General features: G+C 37.3%; 2 protein-coding genes across 2 annotated transcripts; both read left to right on the top strand.

The window, feature by feature from the left end:
- The first annotated feature begins 754 nt into the window (after positions 1-754).
- On the top strand, positions 755-2,395 carry LOC132637511 (replication factor A protein 1-like). Its single transcript, XM_060354591.1, has 8 exons — positions 755-775; positions 885-1,127; positions 1,212-1,330; positions 1,418-1,542; positions 1,625-1,709; positions 1,804-1,939; positions 2,022-2,167; positions 2,257-2,395. Exons 1-8 carry the CDS (start codon positions 755-757, stop codon positions 2,393-2,395), a joined length of 1,014 nt encoding a protein of 337 aa, XP_060210574.1.
- A 6,186-nt stretch (positions 2,396-8,581) lies between these two features.
- Positions 8,582-19,336, top strand: LOC132637510 (uncharacterized). The gene is made up of 10 exons (XM_060354590.1): positions 8,582-8,716; positions 16,960-17,110; positions 17,213-17,266; positions 17,473-17,565; positions 17,757-17,815; positions 18,063-18,089; positions 18,187-18,222; positions 18,335-18,527; positions 18,615-18,861; positions 18,958-19,336. Exons 1-10 carry the CDS (start codon positions 8,582-8,584, stop codon positions 19,334-19,336), a joined length of 1,374 nt encoding a protein of 457 aa, XP_060210573.1.
- The last annotated feature ends 4,619 nt before the right edge of the window (positions 19,337-23,955 follow it).

The raw sequence follows: 23,955 nt of genomic DNA, 5'->3' as shown, positions 1-23,955 counted from the left end.
TAAGACTATGTATACGAATACGAGCACAATTATGGTACGAGTACTATTATGGAATACAGACGATGATGTATGTATACGAGTACATATGAGAAATGGAAACTCCATATGAAAGGCAAGTAAGTGCTATGACGATGATATTATTTCCCCCCCCCCCCTCCTATGCTATTTCATATGCTGTTCATGATGCTTATTTATTGGTGTTGCTCATGCTTTACATACTCAGTACATTCTTTGTACTGACGTCCTTTTGTTTGTGGACGCTGCGTCATGCCCGCAGGTGCAGAGGGAGACAGACTTGATCCATAGCTTCCTATTCAGAGATTACATAGAGAGCTCCATTTCCTTCGGAGCCATATCTTTTGGGTACTCATTCTTTTGTGTATATAATTATGGGCATAGCGGAGTCCTGTCCCGCTAATGTGATATGTTATACTCTTAGAGGCTCGTAGTCACGTGTATGTGGTTAGATATGTCCGGCCTTGTCGGCCTACGTCTTGTATGTCATTGTGTCGGCCTATGTACATTTGATGTGGCATAAATGCCAATTACGATATTATGGTAATGTCGTCCAATGGGACTAGTTGACGAATGAATGGAAATGTATGTCTAATTACGTGGTTCACCTAGATGTAAGCATAAGAGTAAGCTAAGAGGGTGCCGGGTAGGCTAGCACCGGGTGCTCGTCGCGGCCCCCCCTAGCCGGGTCGTGACAGTTACTGATATTCTAAATACCGACAACGTATTGTCGCTAGAGATGTTGTTGCAGGATGAGAGGGTATGTTTACGGTTTTGCTATTCTGTTACAATTTTTATTTCATAGCTATATGACCTTATTTATCTGTATCCACAAATTTAAACTCGCTCAATGTATTATTTGTTTTCAGGGGGGTCGTTTTCAGGCATCTTTGGGAAAATCTATTATGAACAGGTTCCAAATAGAGATAAAGGAACTAGGACTATATTATATGAAGAATTTCGTGGTTGGCCCGAATAAACTAAAATATAAGACCAACAATCACCAATTTAAGCTAATGTTCACCCATAGAACGAGTGTGGAGGAAACAATTGATGCACACTTTGGTATGGAAGTCTTCAATTTTCGACCATTTGAGCACTTGATAAATCAAGTGAAAGTTGAGGATACTAAACTATTCGGTAATTATTCTTCTTGCATTTTGATTAATTTGAACGTTTTACCAACTTTATCACAGGCTGCTTTTTACGTTGTGATAGATGTCATAGGAGAGATTGTTAGTTACGGACCTATAGAAGAACACAAGAAAGGTGATAAGTCCAACAATTTTATATATGATGAACTCCAAGATCATGAGTAAGTTCGCGATCATGAATTCGATTAGTGATATATTTCATGTTGTCACGCTTTCATATGATTAAGTTGCACATTTTTTTCATGTAGGAATAATAATATTTCAGCTACTTTTTGGGGGGAATTTGTGGAGCAAATCATGCCACACTTGGATACTTCTATCGAAAAGCCTGTCATTGTGGTTATGCAGCTAATACGATCTTATAAATTTCAAGGTTTTCAGCTAATTCTTATGTACATTGGGTTCTCTTTGTGTATATTTAACATATGATTAAATATATAGATATACGGTTGCAGGTAAATATTCTGTACGTAATTCTTGGCATGCTTCGAAACTCTGGATTAATCCAGATTTGCCTCAAGTTGCAGAATTTAGTTCCAGGTTTATCATACTATAAATTCCATTTATAAGTTTTAAAATATTTATGGAACTTTTTTATTATATTAGGCTTTCTTACAAATTTTAATACGTGTAGATTGGAAAATGTGCGTGGGGAGAAATCCGAGAGGATTTCTCAAATATCCTCTCAACGTAATTATTCTGCTGCGGAAGAGTTGTCTTTTGGAACGGCTCAAGTTAAAACAATCGGAAACTTGGTTGAGTGTCTTCAGGTGAGTACACAGTTTTGGAGTTTTCATGATTAAATAGTAGTATGTCGTATAAAATATCTTTTAACAGTGGCCTTTAATATAGGAAGGGAGCTTCTGGATTGTTGCCAATATAGTGTATATAGAACTTAAGAACGGTTGGTCGTATCTGAGCTACATAAAATGCGCCAAGAAGGTTTACAAAGTGGGCAGTAAATTTAACTGCCCGAAGAGTAAAGCAACGAAAATTTTGTGCTAACCAGGTTCGAAAGCAATCTGATTTCGATAAATGAGATCATTAAAACATATAATAAATAATTTTTACAACTCTTGCCTTTCAGGTATAGACTACAAGTTAGAGTTATGGATAATAGTGGCTCTGTTTCTTTGTTAATTTGGGATCGTGATGCGACAAAGCTCATCGGTAAGACTGCTAATGAATTAAGATCGGGATTACATGAGGTATGTTATTCTCTTTAAGTTTTTTTTATTTATTTACTACTTCTGATACTACTTTGATTTTAGAAGTCTGGTGCTGCTGATGCATTTTCATATCCATCGGAAATGGATAACATTCTAGATAGAAGGGTCATATTTAAAGTGGCTATAAAGAGTGACAACATAGAGAACCACGATGAAGTTTATGGTGTTATTAAATTCAGTGAAGATGAGGATCTCATTAAGCAGTATGGTTCTTCTCCAAGCGAAGATGCATTCTCTGTATGTTGTTTTACAAGCATATCTCATAACATATAAATTTGTTGGTTGATGTTAAATATTTTTATTATTGATTATGATTGTTGTTTGACAAGATCCGGATTTCAACCATGAAAAAGACTCATCTGTAAATAATGAGCTCACGGTGATATGGACACTCACTTTTACATCCTTTTAAAGATTATTTGAAAAAACTCATAAAGAAAATTATTTTTTTCTCAACCTTCATATCTTAATTTTGTAGGATTCCATCGCTGAAAATGACATGAGCTCTCCAACAAATACCCCTGCAAAGAGGAGTAGATCGGAGAGTGGGTCATCTGTGGTTGAAGTCGATGATGATCCCAGTGCACAACTTTCTAGCAATAAGGCCAAAAGAGTGATAAAGAAGGAGAAAATTGCATGAGTCTCTGAATGTAGAGGAGTCTTAAACAAGATATGTTTAGTCGGATGACAATTTTTAATTTTTAGTTTTAGTCGTGGCATTTAGTTTAGTTCTGAACTATGTGTTTTGATGGCGCCAGTAACCTGGTGCGATTGCTTAAATTTTATGGATTGCAAGCTTATGTTATAATTTTTTGTGGCTTTTCTGGAACTTTATGACATATATAATGTCACGACCCGACTAGGGGCCGTGACGAGTACCCGATACTTGTACCGAGCACCCCTTGCTTATCCTTTTACTTTTTCCTCTTAGCAGGCCGTATGAACTGTGCCATATTTTTGTTTTTGAACATTAGCAGCATCATTATGAGCATAGACTAGTCAACTTCATTATCACTTTTACAACAACATTAACATGCTAGAACACCATATATCTAACTGTACCTGATTGACTGTGCATATCTGTCTACGAGCCTCTAGACATAGTACACTTATACATAGAAAGGGTCGAGTACTGTCGTGCCCGAAAATACATACACAAAATAGTACCACGAAAGTGGGGCTCCGGAACAACTGGAGCGCTGTCAACACTGCTGGTAAGGCTTCTAAGGATCAAATCCGCCTGTCTGCTGACCTGCGCGGCATGAAACGCAGCGTCCACAAGAAGGGACGTCAGTACGAATAGTGTACCGAGTATGTAAGGCATGAATAGTAGCATACGGAAAGTATAAAACGGAAATAACGACATAAGAGGATAATAGCACATGTCCTGAGGTAAAAACATAACCCGTATATATATATACCCTTGGCAGGTGCTATGCGTACTTAGCTTTCCTTTAAGAATCTTTGCTTGTTCATATACATATACATATAAAATAGGACATCTCATATTGCCGAGGCGTCGGCAGCCGATCCATTTAACCATAAATATACACATCCCGCGTCCGGGCATCCCGCGTCCGGGCATCCCGCGTCCGGGACGATATCATATCATGTAATGCCAACTGATCAGGTGGATATGGGTTCATAACGCTCTACCCTTACCTCCATTTCCTCCCGTATACATATGCATATATCATGTACATATATCAACGTCTATAGCGCTCTAGCTCTTTTATCATATACATATACGTGTGTCATGTGCATGTATCAGCGTCTATAGCGCTCTAGCTCTTTCGTCATGTGCATATTTTAAAAATATATACACATATCTTACATACATTTACATGTCTTAAATGCATTTACGTATCCTATACATATGTCTCATAGGCAGGCAGGAAAGACCAAAGAAGAATTATGTAGTCATCGGAGTGACGTAAGGTCGGTGACCTCCAATTATATTATAGAACACTCGTGATCGCTTTGTCTCACCTTGAAGGAACGAGTATTTTAAGGTGAGACTATCAACGGGGAATGATATTAAAGTAAACGTAGAATGAAATCGGGGCATCATAGATGACAGTTCATAGACTTTGAAATCTTTTAGAAAATAAAGTCATAGCTAGGAAATATAAATAATATTCAAAAATTAGTTTATCATTTTCATGTTTACATAAGATACTTAGCTTAGTCATCTTAGTCATAGAGTCGTTCCGGTAGTACGTATCATAGGCATATTCTCTTATCTAACATCATTGTTATCATTATCGTCATGGAAGTGCCCTCGTTAGAGGAGTCATAGTATTTATCATTTGGTAACGAAATCGGGATCAAAGGTTCCCTTTGGATTCACTTCAAGTAAGTCAAGCAAGACTGTAAGGAAAAATCCGAGAGTAGCGGGCCCACCTCGGGCCGGATGAGGTAGCGTATACGATTTACGTATGTTACGTGTCATAGTGTTACTTGTGAGGGTCTTATGGTAATCGGGTCCCATTTATACAAGTTCTAAGGGTGTAGGAGGTTTTTCCAACAATTGGCACACTTTCTAGTTCAATTCTATTGAACAAAAAGTGGAAAACTTTAGGTGCGGATTCCGGGGAACCGAGTTGTCCCCGAGGCTCGTACCCAACTTATTTCAACTAAGACATGCCATAGAAATAAGGGTGAAGCCTTACATACCTCTTTCCGCTTCTTTTGCTATTTCGAATTCAAGCTGCAAATCCGCCAAAATCTGCGATTTGGTCACATTTACCCAAACTTTCATTACGGTACTTAGAGTTAGAATCTTAAGGAAACACTTGGCTACCGAAATTTCGGCAGCATTTCCTCTGTAAATACACCATCCTCAACATTTACCTAGCAAGTTTTCAATCAACAACAACCCGGGAATTCAAACCCGGCCAAACTATTAACATAACTCAACCACACTAACAATTTCCATATTCAATCCAAGATACATTATAACAACTTAATCAACTTACTACTTCTTTCAAAACCTTCCAACTCCAATGAAAACAATAACAACCTTATAATATATATTCCAACAACACCATACTAATATCATTATCTTCCATACATGTAAGAACATAATATTCAATTTACATAATCTTCCAAGACAAGCCTCCAACTACTAATACTTCACTAAGCTCATTAGGCTTTTGTTTGCAATATAAAATCCACAACACAACAACCAACATACTAAATAAAACTTGCTCACCATGCATTCATGATTCACCAAATATACACGGCTATACATGTGATATACAACTCACCGCCACACAACTATATTCTTGCAATTCATGAATTTCAATCACTTTTGCACACTACAACATTCAAAAATATCCATAACATGTAAAGAATAAGTTCTTACCTTCTTCCTTGATCTTTCACTTAGCTAAGTCTTGCAACTTGCTAGAATATGAATTTTTCTTGCTCCAAAGACCACTCCACCTTGCTAGGAATCATTTAATTGGTAGAAAATAATTTTTGAAGAAATTTTTGTCAATTTGCTTGTCAATTTTTGCACTTGGCCGAAATGGCCTTGGAGATTTCTCCTTCTTTCCTTTTTCTCAAGTGTTCTTGAAGTTTCTAATGAGAAATGACACATTAATTGATCCTTTATATTAATTATCACATGGATAATTAATAAAATCATGGGCTTGGGCCATGTTGGCCGGCCATCCCTCACAAATTTGGGCCTTATTATTATTTTTTGATTTTTTGGGCCAACCCGGTTGGGCCTAGCCCACTGACCTTTCGACCTTAAAACGTCCATATCGCCTTGTACCGACGTCACCTGGGGACCCACGACCTATGGTTGGAATGCTAATTCAATTATCTACAACTTCTATATCTTGGTACTCTTCCAAATTCCAAACTTATAATACCGTTTTTTCCCCTTGAAGTCAGATCACCCGAAAACGTTTTCTTAAAAATATTCGTTTGGAGGACTTCCACTTTGATTTGGCCCAAGGGTCCTTCTTGAATCGTGTTTGACTTCTCATATGTGATTCAGATGAATTTTTTTAGATGTCCCAAAAAAAATCTCGATGTGTGGGTCCCACCTCAGCAAATAATCTGACGTTCAAAAATACGGGATATAACATATAAGAATTTTGTGGTTGGATGCACACTATCTGTTATCAAAAATGATGGCCCAGCTCTGCTTTTTATTTCAATCCATATGGTTGATTTTATTTTTATGTTTGAGTCGTAAAAGTAGGTCCAGTGTGTGTATATTGAGCTGCTTTCAACTTGAATCTCTTCAAAATCCTTCTCTTCATATATGCTCTCTTTTTAGTTTTTAGCTACAAGAGCTTTTTACCTACTGAGCTAAAGTGACACTCAAGTATGCTTCCTAAGAAAGGCCTTCTGTTTGAAATAAAAAGCATACTTTTCTTACTCTGGAATTTGTAATATGTTTCAAGCTACCTTGGTTTTGAGAACAAATAGATGTAAAGTCTCGGAAAGCTTCATCACCACTGCAATACTTTGTCGAGATATGGAAGTTTGCTTAACTGACTCATAAGGAACGAACTACCTGTATCTAATCTGCTAGATAATCTGCTTTTTAGCCACAAAAGTTGCTGTTGTTGCTTTATTTATCAATTGGCATATCTTTTGATACTTCCATGCAGTGGGTATTTGTTTATATTTGTCATCTGAAATGATAATGTATGTACCTGTTCATTCAACATACTTCTTTCAAGTCTACTTCTTTATCAGTTCAGGGCAAAAGAAAAACAGAGAATTATGTGGTTTGGATACACACTGTTCATCGAAAAGTACTTTGAAAAGGCAAATGAGCGGAGAATTATGGTATAGTGTCCTTTAATCAATTTCATCACCAGTATAGATTAGTATAAAAATAAGGGATCGTTCGGTACGCGAACCAGACTATCCGGGATTATAATCCTAGGATTAATTTATCCCATCTGGAAGGTGTGATAAAATAATTTATCCCATCTGGAATGTGTGATAATATAATTTATCCCATCTTGGAAGTGGGATAAAATAGTCCCAAGGTTAATAGGATAAGGTATGATATCCATTATTAAATTTAATACTTTTTATACTCTGTATGGTGGAAGATATAAATTAATCCCCCGATAAATATATACCTTCTACTAAACATGATACAAAATTAGTCTCAAAATTAGTGCGGAGATATCCTACCTTATACCGGGTACCAAACAAAGTACAGTAGAAATCAAAAGCTTACCTGAAAAGAGTAGCAAGTCAAAACTTATAATAAGTATATGTAAGTATTAAAGAAAAATATAGCTGACCGACGAAAGGAAAGGAAATTACATTATAAACCCACTAAGTGAAACTAAGAGGCGTATAGATATACAAATACGAACAGATATATGCGCTAAGTCATCTTCTCTACTTCTTTTACCAGAGACTGCTGCAACTATTTCAGGATCACTTTGACATGGAAGATCAAAATAAATTAGCGAAAGTAAACCCCATATGCTTACGGAATCGAAAACGGACTAAATACTCCTTGGGTATCAATGGTATGAACTTTGATCATTAAACCTTAAATGGTGTTTGAATTGACTTTTTAAAAGTAGCTTATAAGTTCGTTTGGTACGCGGATAGAATTTTCCCGGTATTATAATTGCACGATTATAATCCTGGGACAAATTTATCCAATCTAAAGGTGGTATAAAATAATCCCAAGTTAATGGGATTATATGGGATATCTCATATTTAAGTGTGGGCTTCATTTTATATTTTGTTTGGTAGAAGGCATTCGACGAAACATGATACAAAATTAATCCCAAACTTATAAACTACATTATGGGAATAAAAAAAAAAAATCAATGCACAATGATTTGCACTGAAAATTTGCTGGTCCAGGAACATATGACATGAGCATTTCCATTTATATTCTTTCGTAGTCACTGTGTAGAGTCGCATTATATTACTTTTTAGTTTTGTTTCCTTATCTATCTTATTTTCAACACAATGCCATTTTTTCTACAGAGAATGTTGACCCCACTTATGGCAGCGGTAGTGGTCTCGAAAAAGAAAAAAGAGTTACTCCGCCTCTATGTGATATAACGAATGGTCAGTTTCCGTATAAAATATGGTTATTTTTTTTACATAGATTCTACATATATGACATGCTTACTTTACTTGAAAAATATTTCCTGAACAGTTACCCAGTCGAGAATCATGAGGAGTTTCTCGAGCAATGATGTCAATGAAACGAGAAAACAAGAGAGTGTGATGAGCTCGAACATGTCAATTAATAGAACTATATGCCAGGGAACATCACAACAGAATTCAGCTGAATCAGGTTTGAGTCGCGTTAGAATGCTTGGAATGCATACACCCGATGGAGATAAAAGAGAGGCATATGTTCTAGCGCCAATTCCATCATACCAAAATTTTACACCCCCAATTAGTATCCCTATAATGAGACGTGGACATGTTTCTTCATCACAACCTCTCGCACATAATCCAAAGTACCTTCCGCTACGAGATTTGAGAAATGATTAGTCTTTTTTAGTGTCATGTTGTCACACCCCGATACCAACTGATCAGGTTGCAATGCGTCTATAGCGTCTCATCTTTCCCCTTACCCCATATACATATACATATACATATATCATGTAAGTAGAATGTAGGAGAGCCCAAAGAATGTTATGCCTCTATCAGAGGGACGTAAGGTCGGTTACCTCCGAATATATTATGGAAGACTTGATGGACAAGTATACTTACCGACACCTGAAGGCTCAGAAACAAGTTTCGGGTCAATCCGATTTAGTATGAGAAAGTTATGAGCGTTTGAAGTACAAAACCTTCTATGAACGTTTCAGAAGCCATTTTTGGAAAATCAAAGCAACAATCATATTAGGACCTTTCGAATGTCGTTATGGATCAAATCAAATAGAGCTTTTGGAACCATATATACGTATCAAAAATGTATCAAAGACTCAAAGGAATAATCAAACGTGCTTTCATTTGAAAGTCAAGACATTAGTCATATCAATTATCTCTCGAATGCCATTCGGAAACATATCAACCGAACTTTGGACATCATAGATAGGCATCAAAACCATATGAAACAGCTTGTGGAAATCAAGAACGTTAGCCATCCTAGTGGCTCTAAGAATAGGAGTTTCTTTGAAATCATACATATACTTTGTCATGTTGGTTTCACAAAGATCATGCCAAAAGAAAGAAAGGGTAAGTCTTACATACCTGCTCCTCGTCCTATTAGCTACGCTTATTCGTCCAAACTTGCTAGTCTACATTCAAGAGAATTGACATAATCATTAGACTCATCGACATATACTTGTCTTAGTCTTTCAAATGAATTCGTTTATAATCTTCCGAAATTTCGGCAGCATTTCCCCTGTAAATACACCATCCCCGAGAATCTAACTCGGCCAATTTTATCAACAACAATCCGAGAATTCAACTCAGCCAAATTATCAACAACATTACCAACAATCATACTAACAACTTCAACAATCAATCCCAAAATATATTCTAACATCGTTCAAGAACTTTCAAACAATTCACATAATGTTCAAACAACCCAACCAACATACCACTTCACCCGAAACCTTCCAAATTCAACAAGAACAATAACAACACATTTCTTCTCTTCCAAGTTCATGAACTATATCAACAATCTACACACTAACAACTTCATCAATTAATCCAAAATACATTCTAACGTTAGTAACTTCTTGTACATAATCCGACGACATTTTTATTATATTCAATACAATCACAACAACCCAACTTACAACCTTCCAAACACATGTCTCACTTCCAAATTCATGAATTATATTTACAACCTACTCATTAGCAATATCATTCACATAAATATAAGAAACCATACTAATGTCACGTTTACTTCTTCAACAATCCCACAATGATTCCAACTTCATTTCAAGCCATCAAACTTTCATTTTTATTATGGAATTCACAACAACCACAATCAAACTGCTAAATAAAATCATTTCATCATATCTACACAACACTACTCCCATTCGGCCATACCTCACACATGCATATTTCATGAATTTCACCCATTTCCACATACTACAACACTCAACAACATGCATAGACCATCCATAACATATGAAAGAGAGTTAAACCTTACCTTTTCCTCTTAGCTCTTCAACTTGGCTAGAGTTGTGCCTTGCACAAAGGAATGGTTTTATTGCTCCAACAACCCCTCCACGTTAATAAGGACCTTCCAACTAGTTGAGATGCTAGAAAAAAATTATTTTTCTTATTCACTTTCCATGGCATCATTTTTAGAAGCCATGGCCGAATGCCCTAGCTTCCTCTCCAAGTTTCTTGAGTTGTGATGAATATGTCTTATTTTGGTCCAATTGTATATATATATATGGCTTCTACCAACACAAGGTGGACACATGTCCCCTTCTCCCTTTTTCTTGAACTTTCTTAAATTAAACAAATATGACCACTTGTCTTACTATATAAGCTTTGGTCCATATATGTATTTATAATTAGCCCTATTTAATAAAAATATGGACATATGCCACACGGCCAACATGGCCCCTTCAGGAACCTTCTTGAATATTTTGTGAAATTCCCATTTTGCCCCTAGCCTTCCATAATATTACCCTGAACCACTTTGTGAATTTTCCCTTTTTACCCTTAGCCTTTCTCAATATTTCCATACTAATAAATAACTTGTTCATTAGAATAATTTTTGAAAATAGTCTTGCCCTTAACTTCTCGCAATTATCTTGAATTATCCGAATGTACGAAATGCGGGATATAACATCCTCCCCCCCCCCCCCCCCCCCTTTAGAACATTCGTCCTCGAATGTTCAACTGATCTTATGGGGCCTTATAACACTTCGGGAGGGTCTCTCTTATAGTTGTCCTTTTCTTCATGTCCATTCCTTATCTTTCACCCTATTGTCCTTATAATCGAACTCCTCGGCCTTTCTATGAGTTCTCGTTCCATGTTAGGGTTTTCTGATCCACTGTGTTAACTTATTATCCTTGTCCTTCCCAGGTCCTCTCTTCGCCATTTATTATCCTTTGCGCTTATATCATCATTATTATCAATATCCCCATATCATCCTATCCATTATTAGTCCCTTTCACCCATTTAGCTCACTTACTCGTAATGTCCCTTAACCATGCACTTGTGTTGCCACTGCGCGTCCATACTTTTTGAGCGTCCCACTACTTTTGTTCTTAACACAAAATCCATACAGTTTACACTCTCTCTATCCTTGCTCATTAAGCCTTTAACTATACTTATGACACTATGACCGAGCGGTCTTCCATGCACATTCTTTATATTTCATTCCATCTTCCTCTGAGATCCAATCTCCCAGACCTCGCATGAATTCTCGCCCCACACCTTAGATTTTTAAATCAACAGCGCCGACCCATTATCCTTATTTTCCCTTGGTGCGTAATCGGGTTCCTATCGCTAATTCGTTAAGGTATCCTTGTTACGCCTATGGTTAGAGGTTTCCAATTGCCCTGCGCCTAAACACTCTCCTCTTCCTTCGACCAACCCATTTGTATATTTTTCCTACTTTCATCCTTAACCTTCCTTAGGTTCCTTCCTCCTCGGACACTTTTCCTCTTTTGCCATTCGTGGCATCGGCTCTGAAGATCGTGAAATTTTACCTTAAACGCGCAAATCCGTCTCATTCTCAAGTCAACCTTTTAGGATCTAAATCTCCTAGTATCGTCGCAAGGCCTAATCATTCTTTTCTTGCTTCACATCCCTCGTCATAGTCACTATTCCTTTAACCCCACTTATTGGAATCGGTTCTCGAGCCTCACGCCTACCTCTTTTGTTCTATATTACCACTCTTTATCCTTTTCGCATGCCTGCTTTAAGTTCTAACCCAAATAGTCTCATGCTTTGCTGGTAGTTTCTCTCGGGAGCTTCACTCACTGAGGTTTCTTACCTTTCATTTTCCTCCGACACTTTGGTCTCTTTATTTTCCATCTACTCACTCACTTTCTCTTCCAAATACCGTTGTATTAGAACTTTCCAATCTTAACCTGTAGTGACAATAATAGCAGCTTACCTTGAACACTTATACCATTTATTATTTTCTTTTTGCTGTCACTCGAACTTCGGTACCTTTACTTGATTAATGCCTTCTTTACCGTAACGCCGGTTACTGGGACTCACATGTCCACTGATACAATTACATATGAGATATCGTACGCATTCATATATATATATATATATATATATATATATATATATATATATATATATATATATATAATTACTATCAACTAACCCACAAAATACTTCCAATCGCTATTCAAGCCTATCCAGATTCTAGAGCTGTGACACACTTTCTGTCTCTTCTCCAGGCTAGCCTGTCTCATCCTACGCGACCTCCTATGGTCTCCAACCATCCCATATACTCTAATTTCCCTTAGACCACTATATCTCTTCGTCTGTCTCTTATTTCCAATTTTATTGGATTTCTTTCACATTTCCCAGGGGGTCACCCATCCTAAGATTTCTCCCATCTTAGCACGCTTAACCTTGAAACTTCGATAAATCCGGTGCCTTAATGCTGATATAATCGCATCTACTTTCTCGCATGAACTTTATTACATGATCTGGAGCAAGTCGAGGTCTAACAGATTCCGAGACATTTTCGTAACACGGCCTTCCCTTTACAATTACTATTTTACCCTTTTCGATCCTCAATATTCACCTTTCACTTTCGTGTATAACTACCATTCGTCCTAGATTCCCAGATTCCCGATGGTAGCACATATACCTTCATCGCCGTTACTTATGAATACTTCGGTTATCAGCCTTTTCGGATTTCCATTCACCATCCTTACATAATAATTTACAGCAAAACTGATTGTCGACTTTCTGAATCCTTCAACAGACCTTGCTCTTACTTAACCTCGGACGTTATCCCTTTTAATCCTTCAGACTACTAATCGTCTTTCTCGTAATTTTTCTTTATGCCATGCCAAATCCGTGGCTCCTCTAAAACATCACATCCCACTTATCGTCTATTTACGATATTTCCTGTTAGGCATACCCAACAATTCTGGTAGAATCTCCTTTACCATTCTTACTTTTCAAAATCTGTACGTAGCAAATGCCGACAATACCTCACAGAACATACGGCTATATGACACATTCCAGCCATCTAGTGCTTCCAGTTTCAGGTAACAGAACAAATACATCAAGATTTATATAACTTTCCATATTATCCTTTACCTTCTCCGTCGTATGTCAGACTTATATAAAGAATCTCCTTTCCTATGACTTGGCTCTATCCCACGATCTAAGACAGAAAGAAGGTCAACAATCCCTAGATGCCCCGCAGCCTCCTGTTTATAAATGTGGCCAGCTTCACACCCATAAATAGGACTCTACTGGACACGACTTTGCAGACAACCCCTAGGACAACCTGCTCTGATACCAGTTTGTCACACCCCGAACTTACTAGGGTGTGATGGGCACCCGACCCCATATTCGGAGCTGAGCGAACCCGCTGACTCTTATTACATACATAACCTCTTTGGACTTCTAACTTAAATTAAATGAAATACATAATGAGAGCTTTCAGAAATATTCTTTTTCGTTGTTCTCAAATCAAACAAAATCTGTAATCATTTGAAACTTATCACTTACACAGAATGACACATCGGCTGATGGAGCCGCTTACATAACCGACATCCTACACCCACGACTCTGTCTGCAAAGTCTCTAACTTCAACCAAGACATCATAGCACAATACTCTGACCCGGCAACTCTCCAGGGGCAAATGGAGCTTTCCAACTTCGCTGGAAAATCTTCTATAATGGCTTATACTCATCAGGGTGCACCTGCGCGGCATGAAACGCAGCCCCCGAAGAAAGGGGGTCAGTACGAGCAATGTACTGAGTATGTAAGGCATGAATAGTAACATAGTAAGAGATGTAATTATGAATAATAACAGAATTGAGATATAGAGCATATCATGGGGTAAAAGAGTAACTTGTACATCTGAGTGCCTTTTAGGCGGGTACCATGCATGCTTAGCTTTCTTTGAAAAACATTTCTTTTTCATATATATGGAAAATAGAACATATCATATTGCCGAGGCGTCGGCTCCGATCCATTTAGCCACATATATCCTGCGTCCGGGACGATATTAACCGATGTGGGATTTGCCTGAACCAATGTGGGATTTGCCTAAACCAATGTGGGATTCGCCTAAGGCAAGCCTTACACTCACCCCCCTTTGGGACTCAGCGTTCTTGCTGAGGTTTGCCCCACCACTGGGATTGCCCCACCACCGGCTCCGATACCAACTGATCAGGTGGCAATACGTCTATAGCGCCTCACCTTTCCCCTTACCCCTTACCCCATATACATATACATATATCATGTTCATGTAGCATATACATATATCATGTAAGTAGCATGCAGGAGAGCCCAAAGAATGTTATACCTCTATCAGAGGGACGTAAGGTCGGTTACCTCCGAATATATTATGGAAGACTTGATGGACAAGTATACTTACCGACACCTGAAGGCTCAGAAACAAGTTTCGGGTCAATCCGATTTAGTATGAGAAAGTTATGAGCGTTTGAAGTACAAAACCTTCTATGAACGTTTCAGAAGCCATTTTTGGAAAATCAAAGCAACAATCATATTAGGACCTTTCGAATGTCGTTATGGATCAAATCAAATAGAGCTTTTGGAACCATATATACGTATCAAAAATGTATCAAAGACTCAAAGGAATAATCAAACGTGCTTTCATTTGAAAGTCAAGACATTAGTCATATCAATTATCTCTCGAATGCCATTCGGAAACATATCAACCGAACTTTGGACATCATAGATAGGCATCAAAACCATATGAAACAGCTTGTGGAAATCAAGAACGTTAGCCATCCTAGTGGCTCTAAGAATAGGAGTTTCTTTGAAATCATACATATACTTTGTCATGTTGGTTTCACAAAGATCATGCCAAAAGAAAGAAAGGGTAAGTCTTACATACCTGCTCCTCGTCCTATTAGCTACGCTTATTCGTCCAAACTTGCTAGTCTACATTCAAGAGAATTGACATAATCATTAGACTCATCGACATATACTTGTCTTAGTCTTTCAAATGAATTCGTTTATAATCTTCCGAAATTTCGGCAGCATTTCCCCTGTAAATACACCATCCCCGAGAATCTAACTCAGCCAATTTTATCAACAACAATCCGAGAATTCAACTCAGCCAAATTATCAACAACATTACCAACAATCATACTAACAACTTCAACAATCAATCCCAAAATATATTCTAACATCGTTCAAGAACTTTCAAACAATTCACATAATGTTCAAACAACCCAACCAACATACCACTTCACCCGAAACCTTCCAAATTCAACAAGAACAATAACAACACATTTCGTCTCTTCCAAGTTCATGAACTATATCAACAATCTACACACTAACAACTTCATCAATTAATCCAAAATACATTCTAACGTTAGTAACTTCTTGTACATAATTCGACGACATTTTTCTCATATTCAATACAATCACAACAACCCAACTTACAACCTTCCAAACACATGTCTCACTTCCAAATTCGTGAATTATATTTACAACCTACTCATTAGCAATATCATTAATATAAATATAAGAAACCATACTAATGTCACGTTTACTTCTTCAACAATCCCACAATGATTCCAACTTCATTTCAAGCCATCAAACTTTCATTTTTATTATGGAATTCACAACAACCACAATCAAACTGCTAAATAAAATCATTTCATCATATCTACACAACACTACTCCCATTCGGCCATACCTCACACATGCATATTTCATGAATTTCACCCATTTCCACATACTACAACACTCAACAACATGCATAGACCATCCATAACATATGAAAGAGAGTTAAACCTTACCTTTTCCTCTTAGCTCTTCAACTTGGCTAGAGTTGTGCCTTGCACAAAGGAATGGTTTTATTGCTCCAACAACACCTCCACGTTAATAAGGACCTTCCAACTAGTTGAGATGCTACAAAAAATTTATTTTTCTTATTCACTTTCCATGGCATCATTTTTAGAAGCCATGGCCGAATGCCCTAGCTTCCTCTTCAAGTTTCTTGAGTTGTGATGAATATGTCTTATTTTGGTCCAATTGTATATATATATATATATATGGCTTCTACCAACACAAGGTGGACACATGTCCCCTTCTCCCTTTTTCTTGAACTTTCTTAAATTAAACAAATATGACCACTTGTCTTACTATATAAGCTTTGGTCCATATATGTATTTATAATTAGCCCTATTTAATAAAAATATGGACATATGCCACACGGCCAACATGGCCCCTTCAGGAACCTTCTTGAATATTTTGTGAAATTCCCATTGTGCCCCTAGCCTTCCATAATATTACCATGAACCACTTTGTGAATTTTCCCTTTTTACCCTTAGCCTTTCTCAATATTTCCATACTAATAAACAACTTGTTTATTATCTAAATTCATCTAGAATATCTGAATTTTAAGTTTCTTTTAACACCTTAATTTGTTAATGGCAGATTTTGAAAGTTGTTTGTCCACAAGTACTAAGCAGAGTATGGGTAAAGGCATATTTATTGAATGAGATTACAGATTCAAATCGTTTCGATATGCGATATGGAAATTTGAGTTTCAGTAATGCTACTCCGCAAGATCATTCAAATTGTTCTGGTGAGTTGCTCAACTAAATCTAGAAATGTCATGAAAATGTATTCTTTATGGTCTACTTTGAGTTATTAATTAAGCCTTTTATATTAAAAGAATCGGTCACAGGTATACAAAGTCAAGATATACTGCCGGATTTAAACTGTGATCCAGATGTTTATGGTAAAGTCCCTATCTCTTTACATTTTCACCATCCAAACTTGACCACGTTAGCATAAAGACGCCGTTTGGTATTATATCATTTTGTACCACAAGTTATTAAAAATTTTCTTATTCGAATGTTAAACTGACCTTGATTTGTGTCTAAACATTATCTATATTGTTCCGGAAGAACTAGATTTTAAGTTTATTTGATCTTAATATGTTAGTGGAAGATTTTGAAAGTTGTTTGTCCACAAGTACAAAGCAGAAGAAGGGTAAAGGCATTTTGGTGAACCATATAACGGATCCAAGTGTTTACAGTATGCAGCACGGAAATTTGAGAGAAAAATTTGATACGCCACAACATCATTCAAGTTGTCGTCGTGAGTTGCTAAAATCTTTCTAAATAGGAAATCATGACCATATTAAATTATCAGGAAAATATTTTTTTCTTTTTGGCTACTACTTCCATGTAATGAATTACTCATTTTATACTAAAATAAATCATCAGGTATCCAAAGTCAAGACCAGCTGCCTGATTTAAATTTTGCTCCAGATGATAAAGGTAAAGTTTGATAACTGCGGCTTGATGCCCAGTTCCAATATATGTTTATTTCTCTTTGATTGAGCTGTAAAGTTTTACAGCGAATGTCAGTAGGTACTATCGAGTTTGGTTTTTTAAGAATGTCGACAAATAATCGTGTGATTTTCTCATTGCGAAATTGGTTCTTATGTAGTAAAATTCATTTATGGTAAACTCTGTATAAACACGCATAAAATTTAATTTGTCCTCCTTTTTTCCTGTCATGTATAACAGGTCAAGAAGATGAAGATGATTGTGAAGGCATGTGAATAGTAACTAAGATTGTGAATTATTTCCAGTAGGTATCATTTAAAACAATATCTTCAGTGAATTTTTCATTTTACTATTGATTTTTTAGAGGATGACATCAACTGCGGGGACATTTGCAGTGAAGGTATGTACTATTTCCCTTTTTTTCAAAAAAAGTATCCATATTGAATTAAGTAAGTAAGACACATAAAAGTAGCACCGGACTTCAACCCAACTACAATTTTTTTCATTAACAGAGTACTGGGATATTGGAGATGCAACTTATGAATGTGAAAATTTGTGGGGAATATTTTTGGAACGAAGAAAGAATCAACAAGCGTTATAAAAAACAAAGACCAGAGTTCTCTCTGTTTTGCGGTCGTGGAAAGATAAAGCTGCCGAATCCAACTGAGCCTCCTCAAATTTTAAAGCAACTGTTGTTTGGATCGGGTTATAAAAAATATCTCTGTCTATCTTATTGAAAGAATATCTGCGTTTCATATATATTTCATAATAACCAACTCTTCTTTTACGCAGGTCATAAAAGCAACCACTTTCGAGAGCATATTAGGAGTTATAATTCTATGTTTTCATTTACATCTATGGGGGGAAAGGTTGATGTTTCTGTAAATCAAACACGAGGACCAAGAACATTCAAATTGTCTGGACAGAACTATCATCAAATTGGAAGCTTATTGCCACCTGAGGGATCCATCCCAAAGTTTGCGCAATTATATATCTATGATACAAAAAATGAAATGCAAAATAGAATGCATGCTATGAGGTTAGTGCTCTACCATTCTTCAATAATAATATTTTGATTAATATGTTAGATGACAATACAATAACTGTTAATTTATTGCTGAAAAATTCTTCACAGTCATGGTCAAAATGGAAACAAACTTCATGCTGAGATTGTTGATGATCTAAAGAAAATGCTTGATGACCACAATGTTTTGGCCAATACATTTAGAATGGTGCGAGACAGATTTCAAGAAGATAGACGCTCCAATGTTAGACTTAGATTAATTGGAAAAAGGAGCACCGATGGAAGAAGATACAACTTACCGACGGTTTCAGAGGTAGCTGCTTTAGTGGTGGGAGATTTTGAACTATCTAGATGTGATAGAGATATCATCATTGATACCCAATCTAGACAGCTACAAAGGATTAATGATCTGAATGCTGCCTATTTAAGCCTTCAATATCCTTTACTTTTCCATATGGTGAAGACGGCTATAGAGAGGACATTCCCTTAGGTACATCTGGAGGGAGGCAACGTGTAAGCATACGAGAATATTTTGCTTACAAAATTCAAGAAAGGAGGGTTGAAGAACCAATGATTGTGTCTTCGAGAAGATTATTTCAACAATTCTTGGTCGATGCATATACAATGATGGAATCCTCTCGATTGAGGTATATTAGGATTAATCAAAAGCTGTTGAGATCTCATATGTATAAAGGGTTAGCAAATGCACTTCTGCGTGGAGAAATTAATCCATCTTCTCAAGGAAAAAGGGTCATTTTACCATCCACCTTCACAAGGGGTGCACGGTACATGCTTCAAAATTATCAAGATGCTATGGCGATATGCAAATGGGCAGGATACCCTGATCTTTTCATCACATTTACTTGCAATCCAAAGTGGCCAGAGATTCGTAGGTTTGTGGAGAGTAGGGGTTTAAATCCCGAGGATTGTCCAGACATTTTATCTAGAGTTTTCAAAATCAAATTGGACCGATTAATAAAGGATTTGCAAAAGAACTAGATTTTTGGAAGAGTAAAAGCAGGTATACAATTCCTCCGTCTAAATAAGAGCTTTTTTTTTTATTGTAAATAAGGTAATGATTTTTTTTAATATAGATTCCAACTACTATTTGTATATTAAATAAATTCTTTTTTTTGATGTAGTGATTTATACAATTGAATTCCAAAAACGAGGCCTACCTCATGCTCACATCTTGTTTTTTCTTCATGAGCATAATAAATATCCAACTGCTACTGATATTAATAGAATTGTTTCGGCGGAAGTACCAGATGAATTGGTTGATCCTCAGTATTACAAGGCTGTGAAATTATTCATGATGCATGGGCTATGTGGTTCTGCTAGAAAATTATCTTCTTGCATGCAGAATGGCAGATGCACAAAGCACTTTCCAAAAAAGTTTGTTGTGTCGACCATAATCGATGAAGATGGTTATCCTGTTTACAGAAGAAGGGGCACTGGTAGAACTATAAAGAAGGATGGTATTGACTTGGATAACAGGTTTGTGGTGCCGCATAATCGCTTCTTATTATTGAAGTATGGTGCTCATATAAATGTGGAATGGTGCAACCAGTCAAGATCCATTAAGTACTTATTTAAGTACGTTAATAAAGGAAATGATCGCATCACGACTACTTTTTCTCAAAGTATGCATGATGAAGATTCATCAAATGTTGATGAAATCAATATGTACTATGATTGTCGATACATATCATCATGTGAAGCAGCTGGGAGAATATACAAATATCCAATTCACCATAGGGAACCTCCTGTGGAAAGGCTAGCATTTCATCTTGAAGATGAGCAGAATGTCATATTTGCTGATGATGATCCAATTGATGTTGTTGCCAATAAACCAAGTGTAAAGGAATTAATGTTTTTAAGTTGGTTTAAGGCAAATGAAGAATTTGCTGAAGCAAGAGAATTAACATATGCAAAATTTCCTCTTAAGTTTGTGTGGGATAGAAAAATGAAAAAATGGGAAAAAAGAAAATCTTCTGCATTTTCCATAGGAAGGATCTTCTTTGTTCCTCCTGGAAGTGGCAAGTTATATTATCTCAGATTACTGTTGAATGTCATTAGAGGTCCAACATTGTTACACCTCGGAAAAATCTTCCGTTGGTACGCAAGTGAATGAACTAGCGAAATACGAGTATCGGGTTAATGATGACTTAAGGGCATTTTGGGAAAGAGTTATAACGTCCCTTAGATTAGTATTGAAGTGTTAAACAAGTGTTAAGAAGGTTCCATGAGGATCGGAGATCAAACGAAGTGGCGAAACTAAGTTCAGTGACTGATGAGTTCTACGGCTCATTATACGGACCGTATAATGTTATACGGACCGTATAGTGGACCGTAAAACCATCACAGTGAAGGTTGGTTGCTGGTGGAACTTTACGGTCAGTTATACGAACCGTATAAAATTTATACGGACCGTATAACGAACCGTCAAATGGTCACAGTGAAAGGTTGCTCACTAGTAACGTTTTACGGTCAGTTATACGGACCGTAAAACTGTTTTACGGACCGTATAACGGACCGTCAAGTAGTCACAGTGAAGGGGTGCTGGGCAGACCCATTTCACGGTCTATTATACGGACCGTATAACCATTATACGGACCGTATAATGGACCGTATAATGGAACCCGGCAATTCGGTGATGATTTAATAAATAAAGACCAAGTTCATGAAAATCATTTCCACATTTCCTCTCTCTCTCTAAAACATCTCTCTACAACGTTTGTACAAGTTTTCAAGGGTATTAATCCATCAACCACATTAAACAAGTAAATCCAAGGTAGAAACCCATCAAGGATCATCTAAAGTCAAGAAACCCAAATGGAGAAAGACTAGGGTTTTACTCAAAGTGGAGTATTATCAACAAAAGCTTGTCCCTACAACTTCTAAGGTAAGATTCATGATTTTTATATGATGTTTACGGTATGGGAGAATTAAAATGCATGGATTGTAGAAAACATGGTCCACTAGGACATGAATGATGAATAGTGACGTTTTTGAGACATAGTTTGAATTGAATCATGATTGTTGTTGTATTGTGATATGAGTGTGTTATAAATGACGTTAAGATCATGAAATAAACATTGTATATGGATGAACGAAGTTGGGTGTTGTGACCCTAAATAGGGACAAATGGAAGTGAATTGAGAATGTGGATAATGTAGATGATTAATGGCCATGGAAATGATATTATAAATGTGTTGTTGACGTTTGGGGTTGAATTATGATATGGACAAATGTTGTATAGATAAAGGAGATGCGGTCCAATTTTCTCTAGTTCTAGCCATGTGCACTAGTTATCGATACTAATGATAGTATGGCCTTAATGAAGGTAAAAACGTGAGCATCGAAGGAGTACGTGCAAGTGTAGAATAATTCGACAAAGAGGTATGTAAGGCTAACCCTTCTTTCATAAGGCATGGTTCTTTGGCCAAACTCCTAATCCCTCTATATGAGCATGTTGACTACAAATGTTTCACATTCCGAGCTCATAAGCTCACTATCCTTGATTGGTACTACGAATGCGCTACGCACCTCAGGTGACGAGTAGGACTACGATATAGAAGTAACAATAACAATAATGATAGTAATGATGATGGTGATAATAATGATGCTAAGAGTGCCTACGGGCTGTTATGCTCATACGTGCCCCTGAAGGGCTATAATGAAACCCCGAGCTTATAACGCCGGGTAGAATATATGGGTATGAATATGTATAGAATATGTATACGATTTCGAAACGCGCGCACACATCTGCAGATGGTACGGATAACCCTGAAGCCTTGGTAGGGCCAGGTATGAGTAACATTGAGCCTTGGTTGGCCAAGTATGTATATGAAATACTGATCCAATGAGGTCGGGTACGCTATGTAAATGCCATGTATACGAAATGATTATGTATGTATATATATTATGTAAAAGAATGTGATGAGACTATGTATAAGAATACGAATGACGATGTGAGTAAGTAAGCGACATGATGATGATGATATTATTGTCTCCCCTCCTATGCTATTCCATATATATTGTTCTTTATGTTGTATATCAATGTTAATCATGCTTTACATACTCAGTACATTCTTCGTACTGACGTCCTTTTGTTTGTGGACGCTGCGTCATGCCCGCAGGTGCACAGGGAGACAGACTTGACCCATAGCTGCCTATTTGAAGATTTCATAGAGAGCTCCATTTCCTTCGGAGCCATATCTTTTGGGTACTCATTCTTTTGTGTATATAACTATGGGCATAGCGGGGTCCTGTCCCGCTCATGATATGTCATACTCTTAGAGGCTCGTAGTCATGTGTATGTGGGTAGAGATGTTTGGCCATGTCGGCCTATGTTTTGTATATCTTTTGTTGGCCTCGTCGGCCTTGTATATTTGACATGGCATAGATGCCCATGATATGTTAATTGATGATGATCGTCCAATGGGACTAGCTTGATTAATGATTTAAAATGCATGAAATGAATTATGGTTCACCTAGATGTTATGATATGCATGATAACGGGGTGCCCGGGTGGGGTAGCACCGGGTGCTCGTCGTGGCCCCCTAGTCGGGTCGTGACAAAAGTGGTATCAGAGCAGTTGAGTCCTAGGATGTGTCTACGAGCCGTGTCTAGTAGAGTCTTGGTTATGGGTGTGTTGCGCGCCACACTTATAAACGAGAAGCTGCGGACATCTTAGGAATATATGACCTTCTTTCTTCATAAGAATCGTGCGATAAAGCTATGATGTAAGAAATTCTTGTTCTTAAATCGTGTGTTGTGTATTTCAGAGATGCCTAAAAAGAAAAAGGCTACAGCAGCCCAAAGGGGCAAGACGGTGGCAGAAAAGCGGGCTGAAAGAGCACCGCCACCAGTAGTAGAGGAAGATGAGTCCCAGAGTGCGGCTCAATCTCAGTCCTCCCAGACAGTGCCTATTACTGAGGAGCACGTGGGAGCCTCAGCCCCAGCTCCAGCTCCTCCGCCGAATGCTTCAGGCCAAGACGTAAGAGAGGCCATTAATTTGTTGACTCAGTTGGTTGCGGCCCAGACTCAGAGGCCAAGGGCGGGGCAAGGTGACAGGACTGTTAGCGCAAGGGCCCGTGACTTCAT

The sequence above is a fragment of the Lycium barbarum genome, chromosome 4, assembly GCF_019175385.1.
Source record: "Lycium barbarum isolate Lr01 chromosome 4, ASM1917538v2, whole genome shotgun sequence".
In the NCBI taxonomy this organism is placed as follows: Eukaryota; Viridiplantae; Streptophyta; class Magnoliopsida; order Solanales; family Solanaceae; genus Lycium; species Lycium barbarum.
The sequence above is the reverse complement of the archived record's forward strand: the minus strand, read 5'-3'. Positions and strand labels throughout refer to the sequence as shown.

Bases quoted from the DNA above. Each gene is read 5' to 3' on its own strand.
- LOC132637511 (XM_060354591.1), top strand. From the start codon at position 755: ATGTTGTTGCAGGATGAGAGG. The intron at 1,940-2,021 runs GTGAGTACACAG...CCTTTAATATAG, and splicing joins ACTTGGTTGAGTGTCTTCAG to GAAGGGAGCTTCTGGATTGT. The intron at 2,168-2,256 runs GTGCTAACCAGG...CTTGCCTTTCAG, and splicing joins AGTAAAGCAACGAAAATTTT to GTATAGACTACAAGTTAGAG.
- LOC132637510 (XM_060354590.1), top strand. From the start codon at position 8,582: ATGAGGAGTTTCTCGAGCAATGATGTCAATGAAACGAGAAAACAAGAG. The intron at 17,111-17,212 runs GTGAGTTGCTCA...AATCGGTCACAG, and splicing joins AGATCATTCAAATTGTTCTG to GTATACAAAGTCAAGATATA. The intron at 17,816-18,062 runs GTTTGATAACTG...CATGTATAACAG, and splicing joins CTCCAGATGATAAAGGTAAA to GTCAAGAAGATGAAGATGAT.